Here is a 20,494-nt window from a genome sequence, read left to right as displayed (position 1 = left end):
TGGTGAGCATAAATGTCTTTCCTGATACTGGCTCAGAGGTGCAAGCTGTCTGCAGACTTTGGTTGACACTATGCAGGATCTTTTGTCCAGGAAAGGCTGCTGAAATATGCTTTGCTGTTGTTTGTGTCTGTTCTAGCACTTGCTGGAGCTGCATCTCTTTGCACTCCTGGGACTGTTTTGAAGAGAGATCCTTCAGTGGGAGAGCATCCTGCTGTTTGTTGTGCTGTTAGGCTCTGTGCATGGAAATATCAAAGGAGTGCAGCTGAGTACCCATCCTTGCCTAGTAATGGTTGGGTGCTGGGGAATGGGTGCATGTATGGCAGGCAGACTTTATGAAAAACACTGTGCAGCTCCTCAGAGCCACAGCTTAGAGCAGCCACAGCAGTTGTTCAGTGAGCCAACCTTCTGTACTTTGTAGCCACATCTTTGTGTGCCAGAGATCACAAATTCCTGTTTGTGACTGCCATCACAGCTGCAATGAGATGTGCCAGCACAGATAATGTTGTGCTGGCTTTCTAACACGTGCATGTTCTCAAAGAGAAGGTTTGTTTACACATCAACCTTTTGTTCACAAAAATCCTTATATCTGGCCTGTGTCCTGAAAATAAAGGAACCACATGCGTGGTAGCATCCCTAAAATAAAGGGTTGGTTAATGTACCCTGCTGTGCCTTCTTCTTAATGACACTGTGTATTTTCACTGCTAGTTATTGAGGTATGAAAACATACATCTATTTGTACACTGAGAAGTTTGTGCTTAATGTAAACACTTACCCTATTTATTGGCTTTCCTCTTAGCAGCTGAGGTTTAAAACTGAGGCAAGCCAAAACTTATCATTATTCTCTGGCATGTGATAAGAATTGGCCTGTTCTTGCCAGAACAAATCAAACAGGGGGGCTAGTGTTGTTTGCTTAGCTGACTGGTTTTGTTTAGGTTTGGGTTTTTTTGTTTTTGAAGTCTGTCATGCCAGTACATTCAGTCCCCATCAAAAGTAATAATTTGCCTTACCACTGAGGAGCCTTGCTGCCTGGTTTACATAAGGGATTGCAGCCAGGCAGCAGGCAGGGCTGTCCTGATTCTTCAAGAAAACGATTCAAGAAAGGGGTAAAGGTCTGCAATGTTGGTAGGGAGGTGGTAAGCACAGTTGCCTTCTGCATCATTCAGCATGCAGCAGCCTCTGGCAGGCTCTGTTCTGAGCCCTCAGCGAGAACATTTTATGTGAAGTGTTGTTGCTTTTTGCCACTTTCTCTCTTTAGGTTGTGTTGAGTTAGTTTTTCCAATCTGACTCATTTAACTTTGCAAGTACATTTGTCTCCACCCTCCTATGCAATCAATTCCCTTCTTTCTTGCATTGTGGGATGCTGGCAGCAGGAACCGCCTTACATAATGTGCTGTTAAGAAAAGCAGTTAGTTTTCTAAAAACACAGTCACAAAGACATGTGATTTCTGTGTCTCTCCAAGGCAGGTGACTGTGAATGGAAAATCAGGGTGTGGCCTGAGCTCTTCCTGGGTTCTTCTCCCCTGTCTATAGCCCAGATGTAATAACAGTTACAGACCCATGTAATTATGTAGATTTTTTCCATGCAAGTCACCTGGGTGGATTTCAGTGTACTTTTCCAAGCATTTGACCTTTCTCTTCCACCCTGCACAGGTTACTCCTTTAAATTAGGCTTTGTCCATCACACTATTCTATTTTTCCTTTATAATTCTAGCCATTTTATCTTTGTCTCTCTTTGCAAGATTTACATGGTGACAAATTATGGCTTGTGGTATGTAGAATATTTCGAATCTGATGCCCTGACCTGTGCCACAGAAGTGGAGGTTCATCTTGTAAGCAAGAAGAATCATATATGAAACAAGGATCTGGTGACTATTCGAGGTAAAAGGCACATATGCACTTTTATTGTCATAATGTGCATATGGAAACAAAACTTCTTTCGGTCCATGAGTCAAGCCAAGCCATATTAGCTTTTCCTGTTTCCTGGGACAGCATCCAGCAGCCTTAGAAATCAGGAAGGGACTACAGTAAATTCACAGTAATTGACTAACAAAGCTGGAAAAAAATTACTCCCTTTCTGTACCTCAGGCATTGCTCTCTCAGCTAGAAGGATTTTTTATTTTGTTATCTGCTTTTGCTGTGAGGAGGAAGTCCCTACATCTCATGAAGCTGATGGCTTTCTGATACCAGCTGGGTCACATAATAGATGTGCTGAGGAAATAAAGGACAAACATCTGTATGATTTTTAGGTAATTTTTAAACAAAAGAATATGTGACCTTTTATTGGAGAACACACAGTGAATCATAAGGAGTTTAGGTCAACCTTGGAAATCTTTGTGCTTTTAATATTTATGTGGATATAAACCAAGACACTCATCACTAACCCCGGTTTCAAGCAAGTAGGGAAGAAACAAAGCCTCTGCGCTGTGACTTGACTTATTTTTACTTCAATAAGTAAGTAGTTCCCTCTCCTGTAACTTCCTTAGGCTGTCTGCTCAAGTGCCTGGTCCATTGTTCGAAAGGGGAGGCTCAGCACAGAGTGCTCTTTTTCCGCTAGCTTTGCAGAGCCAGCAGTTTTTGACCACCTGAGGCTGTGAGGTATTCCTTCCCCTGTGTCTCTCCAGAGGGGACCTGGGCCTGTGTCCTGCAGGCAGTCCCCACAGGAACATCAGCAGGCAGAGGTCACTGGGTTCTCAGTCAGGTTTGTTTGCTGCTGCAATTTCCCGGTTCAGCTGGGAGAGCTGTGCCTTTGGACATTGTGTTCAGCACGTTGCAGCGTAGGCTGCTGGGTTCAGCTGTGACTTCCTATGACACACATGTATATTTTTATTCAAAGTGGTCAGCTGGCTGTCTAATAAGAAGAGGCTGAGCGTGGCATGGCTGAGTTGTCACTCACTGCTGCTGTCACTTTGCATGCATTGGTTTGGCTCTGAGCTGTTTCAGCATTGTAAAATCCTTCTCTTTCATGGTCAGTGGCCACGAGAGATTTCCTCTCATTTTATCTGTTGTGAGGAGTATGATCCCAAGCTGACTGCTTATCTACAAATTGCACTTCTCACATTGGCTCAGTGCCTTTCTCCTGGCCAAAGGGGGTTACAGTTAGGAAGTGTGAAGATAGTTCTGTTCCTGTACCAAAGCTTTTCTTTTCATTATGCACCTGCTAAAATAGTGTGTTTGTGCTAGGGATGCCTGCAAAGAGAGGCCACTAGGTAGTTGCAAAGAAAAAATAAAAACTGCCTGGTTGTTAATGACTTCAAGTTGTTAAGGCTTTGACAGGACTCCTGGAAACAAGATTCCACCACCAGTTTCTCAGGTCCTTTCACAGTCTCAGGCTCTGTACATTCAGAAAGCTTGAGTCACATAGGGAGGGATTAATATCTGATAAAATAACAGTTTTATTGTTCTGCGTTATGGTTAGGAACTTTCTAGCCATTGAAAAATGATTGGGAGCACTACAATCACTACAACATATTTTATAAAATGTATAGATGTTTCCTTCAAAAAATCCCATCCTGAAACTTCAAAGTATCAAATTGAAAAAAAAATTCAAGTGACCATTGTTCTAACAGATCTATTGAGCACCACAGAAAAAAAAAGTTTCCTCTAAAATCTTGTTAGCTTTTGCTGGATGTATGCTCCTTGAGTAGAAAAATATATTCTTTTCCCAAGACTCTGAGAGGTGGCTGGGAAGTTGAAAACTTACAAACCTTACCCATGTTGTTCTGAATGTTCCTGATGATGAACTCATGTGCTGAACTTGTTTTTCTGCAGTATCCACTTGTGCCAGTCCTGACAGGAATGTCCTGCAGTGGGACAGAAGGGTGTTTGCGCAGCCTGGACACATACAGAGCAGCTAGGCTCAAAGCTGATGTTGCAAATGAGGGGCACAGCAGTGAGCTGTGCTGATTAAGCCTCTGTATCTCTGTATCTGACTGTGCATAAACAACCATTTGTTGTTTCTTGCTGTACACACAGCTGGGCACAGGAAGAAGCCCCAAGGCTGACCCGAGAGGGCTGTGTTCTGCTCAAATGCAATCAGGTTTTAATGGATCTGGTCAGAGTTGCCTTCAGCAGGATCTCCCTTGCTTCTGTGGCAGATGTATCTTGCAGCTCTAGGCAGAGAGCTGGAGTTATTTTCACCCAGCTCACTCTTGTTTTGTACTTCCCAGCCAGAGTCCATCTCTCCTGCCGAGTCATCTTTTTCCCACCAGCTCTCCTGGGAGCCAGGCTGGCCACTGGGGCACTGGTACAAAGGGGGACTCCTTTCAGTCACTTAGTCAGCTGGAGAAGAGGAGCTATTCCTGGAGGGTTTTTTCTGGAGGGTGACTCTGCCAGACTGCCTCCTTTGCCAACACAGACAGCAGTTTATCTTTCAGTGGAGTAAAAAGCCACGTGCAGCAAACGTGAATGGCGTGGCCTGTTCCTCTGCTTTCCTCAGCCCCTTCCCATAGCCTTGTTTTTTGTCTGAACTATAAGCATGTCACTTGGAGGTGCTTTAGGAAGCAGGGAACATGAAGGGTGCAGAGGTATGGACCTTCAAAGAATAGTAATTTTGTAGAGGATTGGAAGGATGTCTTTGGAAGATGGGAAAGTGTAAAAACAGTGATATTTTTGGTCATGGAGGGAGCACCTGGGACTCACTTAAATATTTTAAAACTTTTTTGTTAACAAATGAATGCTTGTTTTTCATCATTTTTAATGATGTTTTCATTGGTCTGAAACAGTTGGATTTTTAAAAAGCTTTTGTGCAAACAGTTTTATAGAAAAAACAATTTAGTGTTTTAAAGAAATAACGATTTAGAAGAGTGGGAGAAATTTCATTGGGCACTAAAATTTAGGAAGTTCATTAGGTTAGCAGAGCTTTGGAGAAAGCCTGCTTTGAAAATAACTTGTGCCAGACTGGACTGCTGCTTGTTTGCTCGCTCTCCCATGCTCTGGCACTTGCACTAACTGGTGCAGATGAAGAAGCTAGTGACCTTGTCACTCAGCATGCTTTACCCTGTTCCCACAGCAGATTAGCTGGCACAACCAATTCATCACTTGTTGCTTTCCCAGGAAACCCTTTAGGAACCTACTCCCAGTCCTCCCCCTTCTCCAGGATGGAGGCCAAGAAATAATTTCTGGGCTATCCCGTGGGGTGAGAGTCCTTTGGAACAAGTTAAAGCAGCAGGCAAGCGGGTGTGGCAGTGCTTGCAAAGGACACTGCTGTTTAATGAAGGGAAGCCACTGCAGCAAATCCAGGTCTCCAGGGAGCATGAGGTGTCCCTTGCAATGGGAAACTTTTGTGCTTACCTGTTGGATGAGGTCAGGAATGCTGAGAACCTGAAGCTCTGAGAAGCTTTCAGTTTGGTCCGTATTATTCTCTTGTCCCTGCAAGTTTAAAGAACAGTTCTGGAATATGTTTCCTCCTTAAGCTTTAAGTAGCTGAAAAGGTTTAAAAGGTAATTTGGCCTCTGAGTTGCAGGAGGGAACAGAAAAGCTATTGTGCAAAAACCAGTATATTCTCCACAGATACGCCAACAAGGCTGGTATTTCTATGCCAGTGCAAAAAATAAAAGGGGTAAAATGAAGTCAGGCTGAGAGCATCCTGCTCCTCTTTTGGACAAGAGGAGTATCAGTTACAAAAGTAAGAAAGAAAATTCTGCAAATTCCATCTAGACTGTTTGCATAAGGCTTGGTGTTCCTAAACAGAGGCAACTGAAATTTGTAAGAACATTAAAAATTCACTATAATTATTGATGAATTACATCAGTAGTTAATTATTCTCACCACTTTAAAATGTCTTAATTTCTAGACATAACTTGCAAATCTTTGACTTCCAACCATTGAGTCTTCATCAGTTTGTGAGTACTAGGTCAAGTATTAATGTTTCCTGCATGCATCAACGATTTTCTTTGAAAAGCCCTAAATGTGTGGGTTTAATTTTTGTGTGCCCTTCATGGGCTGTCTCTTAGCACTCTTCAGTTTTTCACAACTTGCTTTGAAATGGGAATTCTTGAATGGGTGAAAGTCTTTTGCAGCAACCAAAACCTAGCAGGAAATACAGACGTAACACGCCTTTTTGATGTAATACCCATGTTGATGTCTCTGAGGATGATGATGATAGTTTCTTCAGCCACACAGTCACTCTGGGCCTGTAAGTATGATGGTGTACCCCCAGAGTTCCCAGATTTTGAAAGTTTTAATGCTGTCTTGCACACAACATACATAAAAAACCACCAGTATGCATAAAAATATACCAGTATACATACATAAAAATAACCACCAGCATAATTTGACTTTTTCTTACAAATCACTGAAACATCGTTAAGTGAAACAGGGCTGAGCACCAGCTTTGCAAAGTCACCGTTACTACTTTTAAACCCTTCTGAGGATTCCCCTTTCAGTAAATTATGGTTTTAACTTATTGGTTGGTCTTTCTTCCTGTTTATGCCCTTTTGGGGGGGGCCTTTTTAATTGTCTATCTACTTGGTTTGGACTTGAAGGCCACAGTTTCCAAGTACAGTTTCTATTTACATGTGACATGAATTTCATATGTGCACATAAGTCTTCTGGCTTGCAGGAGATTTTCCAGGGTATTTATCCTTTATAATGGCAGATGTTCATATACATAGATACTTTAAAGAGGAAAATGTGCCTGTTAATGTAAGTATGTGTACATAAATAATGGAATTTTTGATTTTCTAATGGTAGTATTTTGAAAAGTACATTCTGTAGTTTTCAGTCTGGCGATATCTTTTCTTTGCGTTTCATGTTTCTGCCAGAGGGAAAATATTGCATAACTTAGTAAGCATTGTGGGAATAAATTGATGGTATTGAGTAGCATCCTAAAAGCCCCCAGATTTTGTCAGACCAGAAAAGATTGCCTTTCTTTTTTTTTTTTAATTCTTGAATAGTGTCTGATTTGTGTATGACTGTGCAGTGAAGCAAGGGATAACTGTTTTTCAGGAGGCAGACACAACCATATCCTCATAAAATCCATTATTTAGATCACATATCTTGTATCCTCTGGCGCTGCTCACAGATCCTCTTCTCTTGTTGCTTTCTATGCTGAGAAAATTACTTGGTGTGCAGCAAAGTATGAAAAGGAAAGAAAGAGGAGAAAGCACTTCTGTAATGATGATTGACAGGAGACTTCCTTCCCAAATGTGCAGTTGTTCTTTAAACTTTAATGGAGAAAATTGATTGTTCATATTTAGTTCCAGTCAGTGTTTTTCTTCCTTTGTTGAAACTCAGTAAGAAGTTTACAAATCAAATAGTTTGAACACAGGTGTTGCCTTGGTGTAGGTGCTGAAGTGTGGTGGTATGTGTTGGTATTTCAAGGGACTTTATCATTTTTATTGTTATTTGCTGTCTATTCTCCTGAAGGGTTGTCAATACACTAGGGAGCATACAGTCAGTGGAGAGGATGCTGTGCCTGTCCTGAGAGAGGGTTTTTCCTCATCCTCTGTTTCTGTAGTTGGTAGTACCATAAAGGGTTTCTTTGGTGCATTGTTGGTGCCAGCAGATGAGTTTGGCTTTTCTGGGTAATATAAATGCAAGAACTATGTGAACTTGCAGAAGAGGTTTTGTCTTCTTTGTTTAACATGGGAGAACAAATGCAACAAGTACAAGCAAATCCAAACCAAAATGTTGTATAATCCCAGGTTTTATGTGTGCTAGCCCAGCCTGAGTTTATGCTAGTTAAAAAAAGGCATAAGAGGGCAAGGGGAGGGTAGGAATTCCTGCCTCTGACAAATAGCAAGTTGGTTTTACCGTCAACATCTGTGTGAAGGAAGTGGAATTGTTTGGAGATAAGGCTGCAGCTTTCTGGCAGCTTTTGTCTGCCTGCTTTGTGCCACAAATAAATCACTTGTGGTCCCTACACATGAACAGGGGAGGTGAAGAATTAAGATTTGTATTCTTGTTTAGCAGCTGAGACATTCAAAGGTCTTTTGAGACGGTGTGAACTGACCTAAGGTGACATGCATCCTCTGCTACCACTTTTACCAATGGTTGGCCACAGTCCTCAAAAGGAGTTTTAAAAATTTCACTCTGACATTTCTCCATGTTAAAATCTTTTGTTGCAGTGTCTGCAGCTGCTCTCAAAGTAATTAAACCTTTGGGAAACCAGCAGTGCTAGCAACCAGCTAGCATTTTTTCAGCTTTGGTCACCTTTCTTTCAATGATTGCTGAAGTTGCATGCCAGTAGGTGCAGAGAAACATGAGCTCCTGTACCTCTTCTTAATTGGCAATTCTTGTGATGGTTTTGGCAATGTTGAAAGAGACATAGGAGGATGCAAAGAAGAAAGCTGATACCCATTGAGGGGACTGCAAAAGAAGAGAAGCAAAAGGTGAATCTGAAGGTGTTGAGGGCTCAAGGAGCTCTGCAACTTTACTGTTGGCATCTGGTTAATTTTAGCATGATGCCACAAGCTAACCTTCTTCACTGATGCTAATCCATAAATTAATCTTTCTGGTTATTACAGGATCTCTTTTTGTTAGTGAATTCTTTGTCAAGGAGCTTAGTACTTTTAAGCTTATTTATACAAGCAAGTCCCATGGAAGTTATGACAGAATAGCTAGTGTATAAATTAATAGTACAGCAGCTATTTGAGTTATTCCACTTCTGTTTATTCAGCAAGCTGCTCTGGAGAACCCTGACTCCTTGCCCATGTAGATGTGTCCTTAGTTAAATGTGGAAAATTAAGTTTTTTTAATGGCATCCCGATGGTAACACTCAGTTTAGAGAAGTGTAATAAACTATGAATAATTGTATGTGTATAAAAAAAAGACTGGCCAGGAAAAGTCAATTTGATTTATTGTTGAACTGTGAAATAGTACAACATGCTTTTGTTTTATACTGTAGTAGTTTTATTTATCAGGATAAAATCTTTCTCTCATAGTTTTAGTTGCTTATGAGCACATGTGATGCATTTAATTTAACAGGAAGTCATCAAGATACTCATTTAATTGCGATGGGTAAGAGCAGCCCAGATCCATGATGGCAGAGTGCTTTATCAGCATTGCTGACTTTCCTAAAAAGGGGCCCTGTGCTGTGCCGGGCGTGACTGTCACAGCAGAACAGGCTTGTGCTGAGGCAGTGGGCAGAAGCATTACTAATGCACTTCTTCCAGTCAGCCAGCTGACAGGAGCAGATATTAAACAGCTCAGGGTACTGAAGCTAAGCCACATCTCAATTGACCCCCATGTCTCTACTCCATGCTGCTGCTTTCTGAGGCTGCAGCTGCCCACTGCTCTTGATTTGGACAGAAAATGCCCCTGCTGGCAAGGGTCAGGATCTCTTGGGCATCCCTGTGAAATGTCTGATACCCTCTGCTAACCTGGGAGTGTTGGCTGCTTCTCCTGAAAGCTGGTGTGGCTCATATTTAGTTTGCATGACCTACATCCCTACAGAGGTGTTAAACATACAGGTACTAAGCTCCTGCCACAGCTTTCTCCTAAGCCAGCACTAATCCTCTCTAGGGTTGAACTGGGTGGTACTACCAATATTGACTTGAATTTTTGACGATTGACAAATGCCATTATGTTTGTACCACCTAAAGTGTTGAAAGGACACTCTTAGTCCCCTTTATCAGATTAGGATCATCCCTTTCCCCATCACACAAAGTATGCAGTGTGATAACATTGTTCACAGGCAGGGCAGCAGCAGAAGTGTTTCTGTCCAGTGTTGGGGGAAATGGAGAGCAATTCCTCAGGGCTTCTGGGCAGAGGAGCTGCAAAGGTGAAAAGTAAAACCCTGGGTATGCTCATTCAGTAGCCATTAAATGTTTTGGTGCAAGACCTCAGTGATTTTGTGCTGTGCATTTTTGAAGGCGGCTGTGTCCCGGTAAGTAACACACCCTTTGTCGGGTGCTTTTGCCACCGCTCTTCCCAGCCCCAAAATTCTGCCCAATGGAATGCTGTGATTTGTTGTTTCAGAGCAATACTTGGTCAGCAGCCACAGATGTAGAAGCAGGAGTGCTTGAGAACAGCCCACTGGGAACCTGAGTTGTCTCTTCAGTTCAGATATTAAGGGCAGAAGAGTTCTCTTTGCAGTGGGTCGGAACTGGGTGGCCAGCTGCAGCACAAACCTTTCAAACCGCGGTGGTGTGTACTGCAGCACGAAGGGATCGAGTTCAGAGGTTTTGCCAGCCCTGCTAGACACCGATCCGTGGTAAAGGTGTGAGGGCAGAGCCAGAGCAGCCCCGCTAGAGTGTCGTGGAGCTTTGCTTGGCTCTGTGTGCCCGAGGCACCGCGCCTGCCCTTCCCGGAGCGGAGCGTCGGGAGGGAGCTCGGGAGAGACTGCATTGCACCCTGGGCGAGTTTAGGGAGAAGGGCGGTGGGTCACCGAGGGGGATACAGAAGACTTTGTGCAGTCTTTCTGTTGAAAGGAGCCATTAGCCCTGAGCTTGTGGCATCTTTTGCAGGCCCAGAACCGAGTGGACATCAGAAGCCGCTTTTGGTTAACCTGTGCCTGCCGGGCCCGGTGGGGCGAGCAGGGGCAGGGGCCGCGGCGGGTGTCGCCGCTGGGGGCCGGGCCGGGGCTCTGGGCGCTGGGGCGGGCCCTCGTCAGCCGCCAACCCGGGCCCTGCCGCCCCTTCGCCCCTCCCCGGGGCCGGGCGCTCCCCGCGGCCAAGCGCTGGCGGCGCTGCGGGCGCGGCGAGAGGCGCGGCGGGCAGCCGGGCGGGCAGCGGCTCCATGGCCAGCATGGCGTGCGAGGTGATGCCCCTGCAGAGGTACGTGTCCAGCCGGGGCGAGCCCGGGGCTTCTGCCGGGCTGTCCGGCACGGGGGGGCCGGGACTCGGACCGCCCTGGGAGCGGGGATGCCCGCTCGGGAGCGGGATACCCGGCCGCGCAACAAGTGGGGCTGTTAGCGGATCTCCGGGGGTGGGAGATCTCCGGCGTCCTCGGGCGGAGATGGGGGTTCGATGTAGCGCCCCGAAATCCACACAGCTGTGGATTTCTCTGTCCGGGGTAGGAGCAGCTCTCAGGTTAGAGGGACCCCGGCCAGCCCTGGGTCTCCGGCGGCTCCGGGCGATGCCGATCCCTCCGGCGGCTGCCGTACTGCGGTGCGGGAGCGCGGCCCCTGCGCACAGCCCCCTCCGGCTGGCAGCTCGCACACCCAGCCGGCCGCAGCACGGGCGACAGGTTTAGTTTTCGGAGAAAAAGGGCTGGGTGTTTCCAGGGTGCCGGCGCACACCTCCCTTCAGCACCAGCTGTCAGCAAGTACCTGTGCTGGCATGTGCTCCCGCCACACTATGGCAGGGACAGCTGCAGTCTGGCTTCTGAAATGGCAGGGCACAGACCCACTGCGGGGAGGTGTGTACACAGCCCTTTCACTGGGTCATCAAATTCTTATTTTTATTTTTACTATTCGTTCAGTTCTCAAAATTAAGCAGTCCATATCTCCCCTAGTAGTATTTGAATGGCCTGGATATCAGTCTTTCTGCAATCTGCTAAACAGAAAATAAAAAATTGACCGTGCCATTTCAGCACTGTGGTGGTGCTGTTTCAGCAGAAGCTGCAGAGTTGCTGCTTACTTGAACACAATAAAATAGTAACTGAAATTGCTGCCCAAACTGTTTTGCCTTGATAAAGTGCAGGGTCTTCTGCAGGTAGGTGTGGAGAAAGTCTCTTTGGCACTATTGCAGTCCTGGGGTTCCATGTTGATGACTGCAGAGAAACAGAAATATGGTTTGAATGTCTTAAAGAAGTGGTCACGGTGCATCATTTCTATTTGAAGGACCAGTCTCACATAATATCTTTAACCTTTCAAGGATCTGACTGTCCTATCAGTGGTCGGAACAAGTGGTTGTTATTGTGCTCTTGACTCTTCACCCCAGGGGAAGATAGGTTTCACAGGCTGGCTCTAATTAGCCTCTTTGTTATTGCAAGGACTAAGTCTTGATCAGTTAGAGATGCAGTCAGCACTTCAAAAATGAGGCATTTTCTTCAAACTCTGTTAAGCCCTAAGCATGGTACAGAATTGGTTTTGAGTTTTTCAGTTAAAATAATTCACGCAATTCTGGCTCCTTTTCCATCTCCTTGATCTATTTTTAGGCTGTGTATACTGTACTTTTAGCACCTTGGGTTTTTTTGGCACAGATTACTAGATCCTTTTACAATGGCATTCTCCAGGTTGCACCTTTATTTGCCTGTTCTTCCCTTCCTCAGGGCAGAGTTTCGCTGGCTTTGAGCATTTTTTGTCAGCTTCAGGAAAGCTGATACCTCCAGTATTGGTTAGTACCAGTGTGGATAGCACTCTGTTTGTGGTTGCTGGGGGGTGGACAGGCTGATGTTGCTGTTCCAGCTGAGGACAAATTGCAGTGCATGGTTCCTGTTACTGGGTTTAATCAGAGTAGTGGCACCCTTCAGGTTCTGTGATTTAGGACACATGCCAAGCTGAATCTGTCTCTCCCTCTCAAGGAAGGGAATGAGCTGCCTGCAGTAATCACACTTGGTTCCCTTCCTGGGTGAGTGAACTTGCCCCTGCCCATCTCCTGCAGGTGCTGTGCTCCGTGCTCTCTTTGGAGCCACGTGGCTGGCCATGCTGTGCCTGCCATGGAAACCCTCCTGTGCTGAAGCAGTACAAGTGTGTAGCTGGTGTGTAAAACTTGGGAGAGGGAGAAGGGCTCTGTGTCTGCCAAGATTTGTGTGAGCTGTGAGTCTGTCTTCCAGAAGATCATATAAAGTGCTTGCATAGAGCCATATGGACTATAATGGTGTCATCCTATATATAGATGTCTGTGGAAGGGCATGTGGTGGGTATGGTGTCCTGCTGTGAAGGAGTGACAGTGGGGATGTCAGGGTTATGTTTCATTGCATGGGAAGAGGTGGAAGGCCAAATGTATTGAATCCTCACTGCAGTAGGTACTATATTGCCCAAGCACTGTAGAAGGCACTGGTGAATGTCACATGGATTGCATCACTGATTTTTCAAGTTACCCACCAGTAATTGTCTCTTCTATTGCTATTAGGCTACCATCTTTTCAGAATAGCATGAGCTTACTTTGGTATCCCAGCTTCCTAGTTAGAGTGCTACTAATGCTGTTAATGCATGTTTCGATTCATGTATTCTAGCTCAGTCTGTTGCAGATTTAACAACAGCTGTGCAAAGCTGAGGCCTGTGGTTGCCTTTGCCAATAATATCTGCCAGTTTCTGTAGGAGATAAGGAAGGCAGGTACACACTTGGGCTTTGTTTGTGATCGGTGGCCCCTGTTGCTTAACAAGTCAAGGTAGCAGAAGAGTGAGGCCATCACAAATATTTTTAGCAAGTGCATCTGGAAGCAGTAGGGAATGTGACTGGTCTGTTTCTAACCCATACAGCAGCAGTTGTCTGGATTGTTACCAGGATTGTTTGATTTACCTTATTGGTTACCAGCATTGTTTGATTTACCTTACTGGTTGGTTCATTTGGGATCTTTCACAAGTTCCCAGCAGTTTAGCCCAAGAACACTGCTGTATTCCACCACCTTTTTTTTGTTTGTTTGTTTTGGGAGGGGTGGCTGCTGTGTTCCCTTTATCAGATTTGTGAACATTTTTGTGTTTAAGTTGTACATAAGTAAATAAATCTGATCTTTTGGACTTTGCTATCACTTTCTATCCAAGGTACTGGGAGTGCTTGACAAGCCTAATGAAGTATATTCTGGAATATGGATGTGAAGTATGCTCTCTGAGGGTGGAGAGAACTTGAGTCTGGTTTTTTCTTTGTTTGCTTTGAGTTTGGGTGGGTTTTTTCTTCTGGTGGAAGAATGAAGAAAAATTTAAACTTGTGGCTCTCATCTTCCTCAAGTCATAGCTTGTTAGAAAATGCTATGTGAGTTTTATGTCTTCCAAGCTCAGATTTGACCCCTGTCTTATCACAGCTGTGACAGGTGAGTGTAGAAGCTTGTGGGAGCTCTTCCTCAGTACCACTGGGGGGGAAGGCTCTGACTAAAAGAGGGAATTGGTGTGGAAATTTTTTTTGGTGTTTGTCTCTGGGGTGTCCACCTGATTAAGCAAGAAAATATTAATATTCGCCTAAAAACTGGCCTCTTAGATACATTTATTTGAAGTGTGCAAGCTTTTAACAAACAGTCCTGAAACTGAAATCACTGGTTACCTAGTAACAGTTCTTTGCCATTATAATGCAACAGGTATGTGTGTGTTATGCAACTTCACTGTTAAATTCTGAGAAGAGGTGAGACTTTGGCTGGTACATTCATTCTGCTTCTTTCTGAGCCATTTTCTGATTTTACCCTAGTGAGGACCATTGCCAAACCACAAGTAAAAGAAAAGACACTGCACCATCTTTCATAATAAGACCCAAGTAGCTTAAGAAGTAAAACAACAAAAGTGAGCTGTTTAACATTGACGTCATTTTATAAAAGATAAACATATTTGCAATCTAGAAGGATAGTAAGCAGAAAATAATTACACAAAATTATGCTGTCAAGGGCTCCAGGATATTCAAGTATGTTAATATAAATGGAAAATCTACCTCTTGCTCACAGTGGCACTTAATCAGCAAGAAGTTCTGCTCACTTCAGCTTGCCATGGGACAGCCTATACTTCTCTGATCTCTAATGTTGCTTTGAAGTAGGAGGAGGTGTGCAAAAAGCCTTCAGTATACTTTTTTTCCTTTTCAGGTAATATGCCTCAGTCTCAGAGCCTCCTCACATACAGCCTGCACAGTTATGCCTCTGGATAGATGCCTGTGCATTGTAATTTATTTGAGAGATCTTTAGGAAACAAACATGCTGAAGAAACAGCTTTGAGGAAGATGATGAGATCCTTTGGAGTTTAATATTTAAACCAGTTCACCTGCACCCAAGTAATTGGAGATATTTTACATAGTATGATATTTTTGCACAATACGTGAGTTCAGAATAAAGAAGTTGAGTTGTCAGCCTTGGATTTTGACGTGTGGCTCATTTGCTGAGTAGTTTACTTAATTTTCAGTGGTATGCATGGTTAAGTGTAAGCACAACTATTGTGAAGACTGGAGATAAACATCTGAAACAACACGTTATGGTTTTGATTTATTAAAGTTACTCTTCAGGGAAAATGGAAATGTTGGCATGGAAATAACTCTCACAGGAAAATAGCATTTGTTTTTTAGACAGTGCATATATGGCATTCCCTCCTCCCCTTCTGTTTAAGGATATAGAGCAAGGGTGGCATTGCTCAAGGATTGAGGGTAGGTGCTGACTTTAATGATGACCATTGTATCACTGCAGTGTTAAGATGTTAGATTAAATTTATGGTTAATCTTGCATCAACGATGGTATTATTCTTTCTTCTTTTGCATAATGTGCCTCAATATTTATTTGAAGGAAGTTTATTTTGAAGGATTTATTTGAAGGCAAAACCTTGTGTTGCCTGCTATTTCTCATTTGCAAAAACATTGCCTTTTACCCACTGCTGTGAAGCACAAGCTATGAGTAAATAGCTCTATTGAGAAAATAAGCCTGCAATAAATTTTCATGAGCTGTTTCAATCTTGCATTTTTTTGCAACATTGAAATAACTTTTATGGGGAAGTGACTTGGGTAGGTGAAAAAGTGCTGAAAAATTTGTAAATAAGATGAGACCTTCAGCAAAAAAGCACTACTGTGGCCTCAAAAATCAATGTTTCCTTGAAAATCTTTTTAGTGTTGTTGGTGTTGAATGTCATAATAAGTAAATAAACAATATTGTTAAAATTCTCAGTAGTTGCAAAAATTGTATTTTAATCCAAGGAGGCATAGGTGCTCTGAATGATGAGGAAAAAAAACAAGAGGGAGATAAGTTTGAAGCCTTAAGAAGTCTCTCAAACAATAGCCTTCCTTCTCCTCCCTCCAAAACCTGCATTAACTTTTGATATCATTAGTAATTTGATGTCACTGAATTTTTCATTGGCTTTTTGTTTGATTGCATTAAAAATAAAAGCAGCTGTTGCTTTGCATTAAAAAAGTATTCTCACTAAAAACCAGCTGCATTTCTTTCAAAGTGGAGAATTTCTGTGGTAGAATAGAAAGGGAGCCATTCCCTTATCTAACATTTGAGGTCAGAACAAACAGAGCCTCTGGCAGGGCATTAGGAAAACATGACCTTGGCTGAGCAGCAAGACCCTGCCAGTGTCTAGGCCCTTCATCTCTGGTGCAAAATGTTGACCCATGACTCAAAGTACATTTTCATAATTGTAAAAGGAAAAAAAAAAAGCCAACCAAAAAACCCCACAAAACCAAAATCTGGAGGTTTTTTTTTTTTAAATTTCATCAACTAAATGTCCCATTTAAGTTTGAAAAGAGATGTGGAGCAGGAAAGCAGCAGTAGCTTTGTAGGGGAGGTTCCAGTGCCATAAGCTAAGACAGAAGAGCTGCTGCTGGTTAAGTGCAAATGAAACAAGGAGGAAGGACCCTGAGCCACTCTGACCTGCAGTGGGAGCTCAGGCCAGCGAGGAGAGGGCTGAGACAGGGGTATTCCTTATGCACCTAAATAAATTGGGAACTTCCCATCTAAATGGGTGTTCTACAGCACGCTCAGCACCTCCTTTACTCTGCCTGCAGGGCAAGATGATTTAAAGGTTGGACTTGTTCTGAGAGGTCTTTTTCACTCTCAACGATTCTATGGTTCTATGAGATGTCAGAAAAAAAAACAAAACAACAAACATGATTACCTGTTTAAGAATGTGAGGAGTGAATGTCACATTGCCTGTAACATTCCTGTTCCAAAAGAAGGAGGCAAAAAAGGATAACTCTCCTTCTGTAATGGAGATTCATCATTTTACAGTTCGACTTCACCCAGGCTTTCCTATTTCCTTCCTCAAAAACAGAAAGGAGGTGCCTGACAATCCCAAAATGTGCTAAACTAACTGGTGGGCTAAACTGGTGTTCCTTCCAGTCTGACAAACTTATTATTATTTCAGTGGGGCACAAACATACATAATATTACTTCTTTACCCATGAAATAGTTTGTTGTGGGTTTTTATGTTTATTTTGGTTTTTTTTCCTTAGTTTGGCTGGTATTTGTTTTGGTTTTTAGCAGGAAGGAAGTTGCCATGTAATCTCCCAAGTATTTCATGGAAGCGATTAATTTCTGTTTAATCCCTGGATTTAGGTGAGCTATTTATATGCTTGAGAAAAAAGAGGCTGCTGTATTTTGCACTCACCTGCTTGGCCAGGTAATCAGTGATAGTTGAATAAATAACTGGAGTTTTATTAAGTTATTTCATGCCTTCATGAAAGCATACGTAAATAAGCATACGTAAATCTAGACAAAACTTTGAGGATAAAAAAAAATCCCAACCAAACAAAAAAAACGAAAATTTAATTCACTGCTAAGCCCGTTTGTCTAATGGATAAGTTCTTTGCTGGGCAAGGAAGAAATTTAGAAGATTTTTATGGTTTTGTCAAAAGTCTGGATTTCATACTAGTTAGGTTGGAGGTCTTCACCCCAGATTCAGCTACTGCTCATTTGCTGCACGTGTGAAACTATGAACCACTATTGAGTAAGGGAGGTTTTTCACAGCTACAGTTATTACCAACCATGTCAAATCTTGAACCTTGATGATCTAAATGAAACTGATATTTGGTTTCTGATTTCTGTAAGAGCTTCCTTCTCTGCCATACCCAGCTAATGGACTTAAAATATTTGTTTGCCCTCAATTTCATTGTATGGATTGATAAATTTTATGCAGTTAGAAAACTTGCTTGAACTTAAGAGGCATCCAGTTACATTTGCTGTGGAAGAAAGGGAAGGAAAGGCAAGAGGATTCAGAGTCCCTGCTGAATACTACTTTTCCATCTGCTCTGTCAAAACAAATGTTGGGAGCATAAATGTAAAAGATTATTTGGACTTTGTATGATTGTGCTGCTTTGATTTGGAAGTTAATTACAAACCTTGAAATAAGGAGGGGTGTTTATGATGGAAAAGAAAGCATGGTTGGTGTGGCTTCAGCAACTGCCACTTGTACATAAGGCAGCATTTGGTGTTGTCATGTGAAGTTGCATTAGTGCACAGAAATCTTGATGGCACTGTGAACTTTCATTTATGTGAGAAAAAATTTTTCATGTTTTCTGTCCACTACTTGGATTTGTTTGCATTGAGATTACAAGTACAGCTATTAATGCAGTGAGCTGAACATAACATAAAACTTCATCAGCAGCTTTGTGAGTTTAAAGTGCTTTCTTTACACTTCAAAACTACTCTGTGAGTGCCAAATAGAGTGATAGCATGCATGCAGGCTGGGAGACTGCATGCCATTAGGGGAAGGAGCCTTACCTGGCAGAGGGTCCTACCCATGTCTCTGTTGCAGGTTGTCTTCAGGGAAGGCAGTAATGTGTATTTCCATGTTTCCATCAACTTTTTCTAGGCAGTCTCAAAGCTGTAGCAGTTTCTCATGAAGACTCTTCAGGTGCTGTTAGCCTCAGCTGCCAGGCAGGCACTCTCCACCTGCACTGCTGTGTCCTGCCTGCCTCTGGGAGCAGCAGCAGCAGCAGCTCTGGGCACTGCAGCTTGTTCAGGCCACTGAAGGCAGGCTTGTGGAAGTGGCAGCAAGGTTCCCAGTAGCAGCTGTGCTCCCAGTCTTCTTGGGGAGCTGCTGAAAGCTGTCCAGGCACTGTTGCCTTTCAGAGGTGATGAAGTTTTGGCAGGCCACACTGATTTCAGAGGCAGTTTCTCTTCCTTCCGCTCTGTGGTGTTTGGTGTTACCCTCAAATTGGGTTTCCTGCATCTTGTCCTTTAAGGTCTTTTCTGTAGATGTATGTTTGTGAATCTTTCCACATTCTAGTTGGGAGGTTGAATCCCTGTGTTTATTTCTCTGGAACACTGGCTTTCTTATCTGTCAGCCTGCCTTTTTGACTCCCTTGTACCTTGCCTTCTCCCTTATGCTCTGCTCCCCTCAGTGAATTTGGAGTTCATATTTGTGGATCTGTTTAACATTGGCTGGGTTGGAAAAAAGCCATGGTTAAATCTGCCTCTGACTCTGTGCAGTGTGAGGGCAGGGTACTTACCTGGCTGCAGGCCAGTTTCAGCTCACCTTGCTGAGGGAGCTTCATGCTGGCTCCAATGGAAGCTGCAGAAAGTACCCGAGTACTTGATTTCCTAGTTGCAAATCCTACGGAGATGTTCCTTTCCCCTTTATCAAGTGTTTAGAGCAGTTTTTATAAGCCAATAAGTAAAATCCTTTCAAATTCAAGAGTTCATGTGTGTTGCTGTGCCCCAGCTCATTGCTACCCTTGTGCCTGCACAGGCACAGTGAGCTGCATCAGGGCTGGTAAGTCACTTGCCAGCTGGTGACTAAAACACAACTAAACATTTTGGCAGGGGACCTCCATACCAGCCAGTGGCAATCCCTGATCTCAAGCTACAGAAATGTCACTCAAATAAACTTTCCACAGGAGTGGTAAAACTGGGGAATAGGTAGCCTCATGCATACACATCTATGGCCATTCTTTGGTTACTCAAGATGTCCTTTGTTTTTTTTCCCAAATTTGGCTTTAATAGGCAGATTTTTTCATTCCGGAGCAGCAGACAGCAAAGGACTCTCTTGGTTTTCCTGGCAAAATGCTTTATTGTTGCTATGGGAATAGCCCTAGCACTGTTGCAGAGTCAGAATGACCCCTGGCTGTCTAGCAGGAGATCTGTTACGCCACATCTGTGGACATTGGGAAATGAGTTGGATTGCCAGGATTTAAGGAAAGTAACTTAAAGCTTTCTACCATGCATCAACCAGAGGACAGAACAGACTTAAGTGTTACCTCTGTAACGGGTGCAGTTTCACTTTTGTTGTCTCTGCTTTTTAAGAGTGAGTATCTTGAGCTGCAAATACAAGTCTGAGCTGCATACTAACTTACAAAATATATTTTGTTTTTAGCTCCCAAGAAGATGAGCGGCCTATGTCACCCTTCTACGTGAGGTATTTACTCCATTCTTTTCATTTATTTTTCTGTGTGGGATTGACTCCTTATTGGAATTAAATGTGGGGAGGGGCTCAGAAGTGCTGAACAGACTGCAATGCAAGTGAGCATTAATTTTACATTTGTAATTATTGCTCAGTTAGTGGCATGAGTCTTTGTAGATAAAATCTCTGTTGTGATTCTTTTGTGTTTAGAGAGGAGGCCCAGGGTTTAAGGTCTTTATTACAAGATGGACGTGGTTTTCCTCTTTTCTTTGGTTTGTTACGTATCTTAGATGCCTGAGTAGCTTATCTGTAGGCACAGGAGAGAGTGCTGCTACAGGATTTGAGGAACTGGCAGCATGTGCTGCTCAGAAAGAAACCAGGAACCAGATGGTGAGTCAGCAGCCCATCCAGTTCCCTGCTGCAGCCTAGAAAAGCAGGAGAGTGCCTGGGTACCCAGCAAGCCTCACTGGAGGGAATGGTGCTCATGCTGCATTTGAACAAATTGTTTCTTGTTTTGCCAACTGGAGGGCAAAGTCACTGCTTGTAAAAGGGGTCTAATTCTGTTGACATCTGTGAAAGTTTGCTCTGCTTGCTTCAGTAGCAGGCTCAGTTCCAGTGCTTTCATTTATACTTAGTGGAAGAACAGGAGCC

At 43.4% G+C, this 20,494-nt stretch overlaps 1 protein-coding gene across 2 annotated transcripts in view; it reads left to right on the top strand.

Annotated features, from left to right (window-relative positions):
• The window catches only part of FAM13A (family with sequence similarity 13 member A), a 122,566-nt gene that overhangs the window by 47,671 nt on the left and 54,401 nt on the right, over nucleotides 1–20,494 (top strand). The window contains exons 1-2 of one of the 2 annotated variants that reach the window (XM_036382320.2): nucleotides 10,608–10,715; nucleotides 19,817–19,858. In XM_036382320.2, the coding sequence (XP_036238213.1) occupies nucleotides 10,678–10,715; nucleotides 19,817–19,858 (80 nt within the window). In that variant the 5' untranslated portion in view covers nucleotides 10,608–10,677. Of the gene's footprint in view, nucleotides 1–10,607; nucleotides 10,716–19,816; nucleotides 19,859–20,494 lie in introns of those variants that run through there. The other variant, XM_036382321.2, reaches the window with a different exon arrangement.

This window comes from Molothrus ater, chromosome 4 (assembly GCF_012460135.2).
Source record: "Molothrus ater isolate BHLD 08-10-18 breed brown headed cowbird chromosome 4, BPBGC_Mater_1.1, whole genome shotgun sequence".
In the NCBI taxonomy this organism is placed as follows: domain Eukaryota; kingdom Metazoa; phylum Chordata; class Aves; order Passeriformes; family Icteridae; genus Molothrus; species Molothrus ater.
The sequence above is the reverse complement of the archived record's forward strand: the minus strand, read 5'-3'. Positions and strand labels throughout refer to the sequence as shown.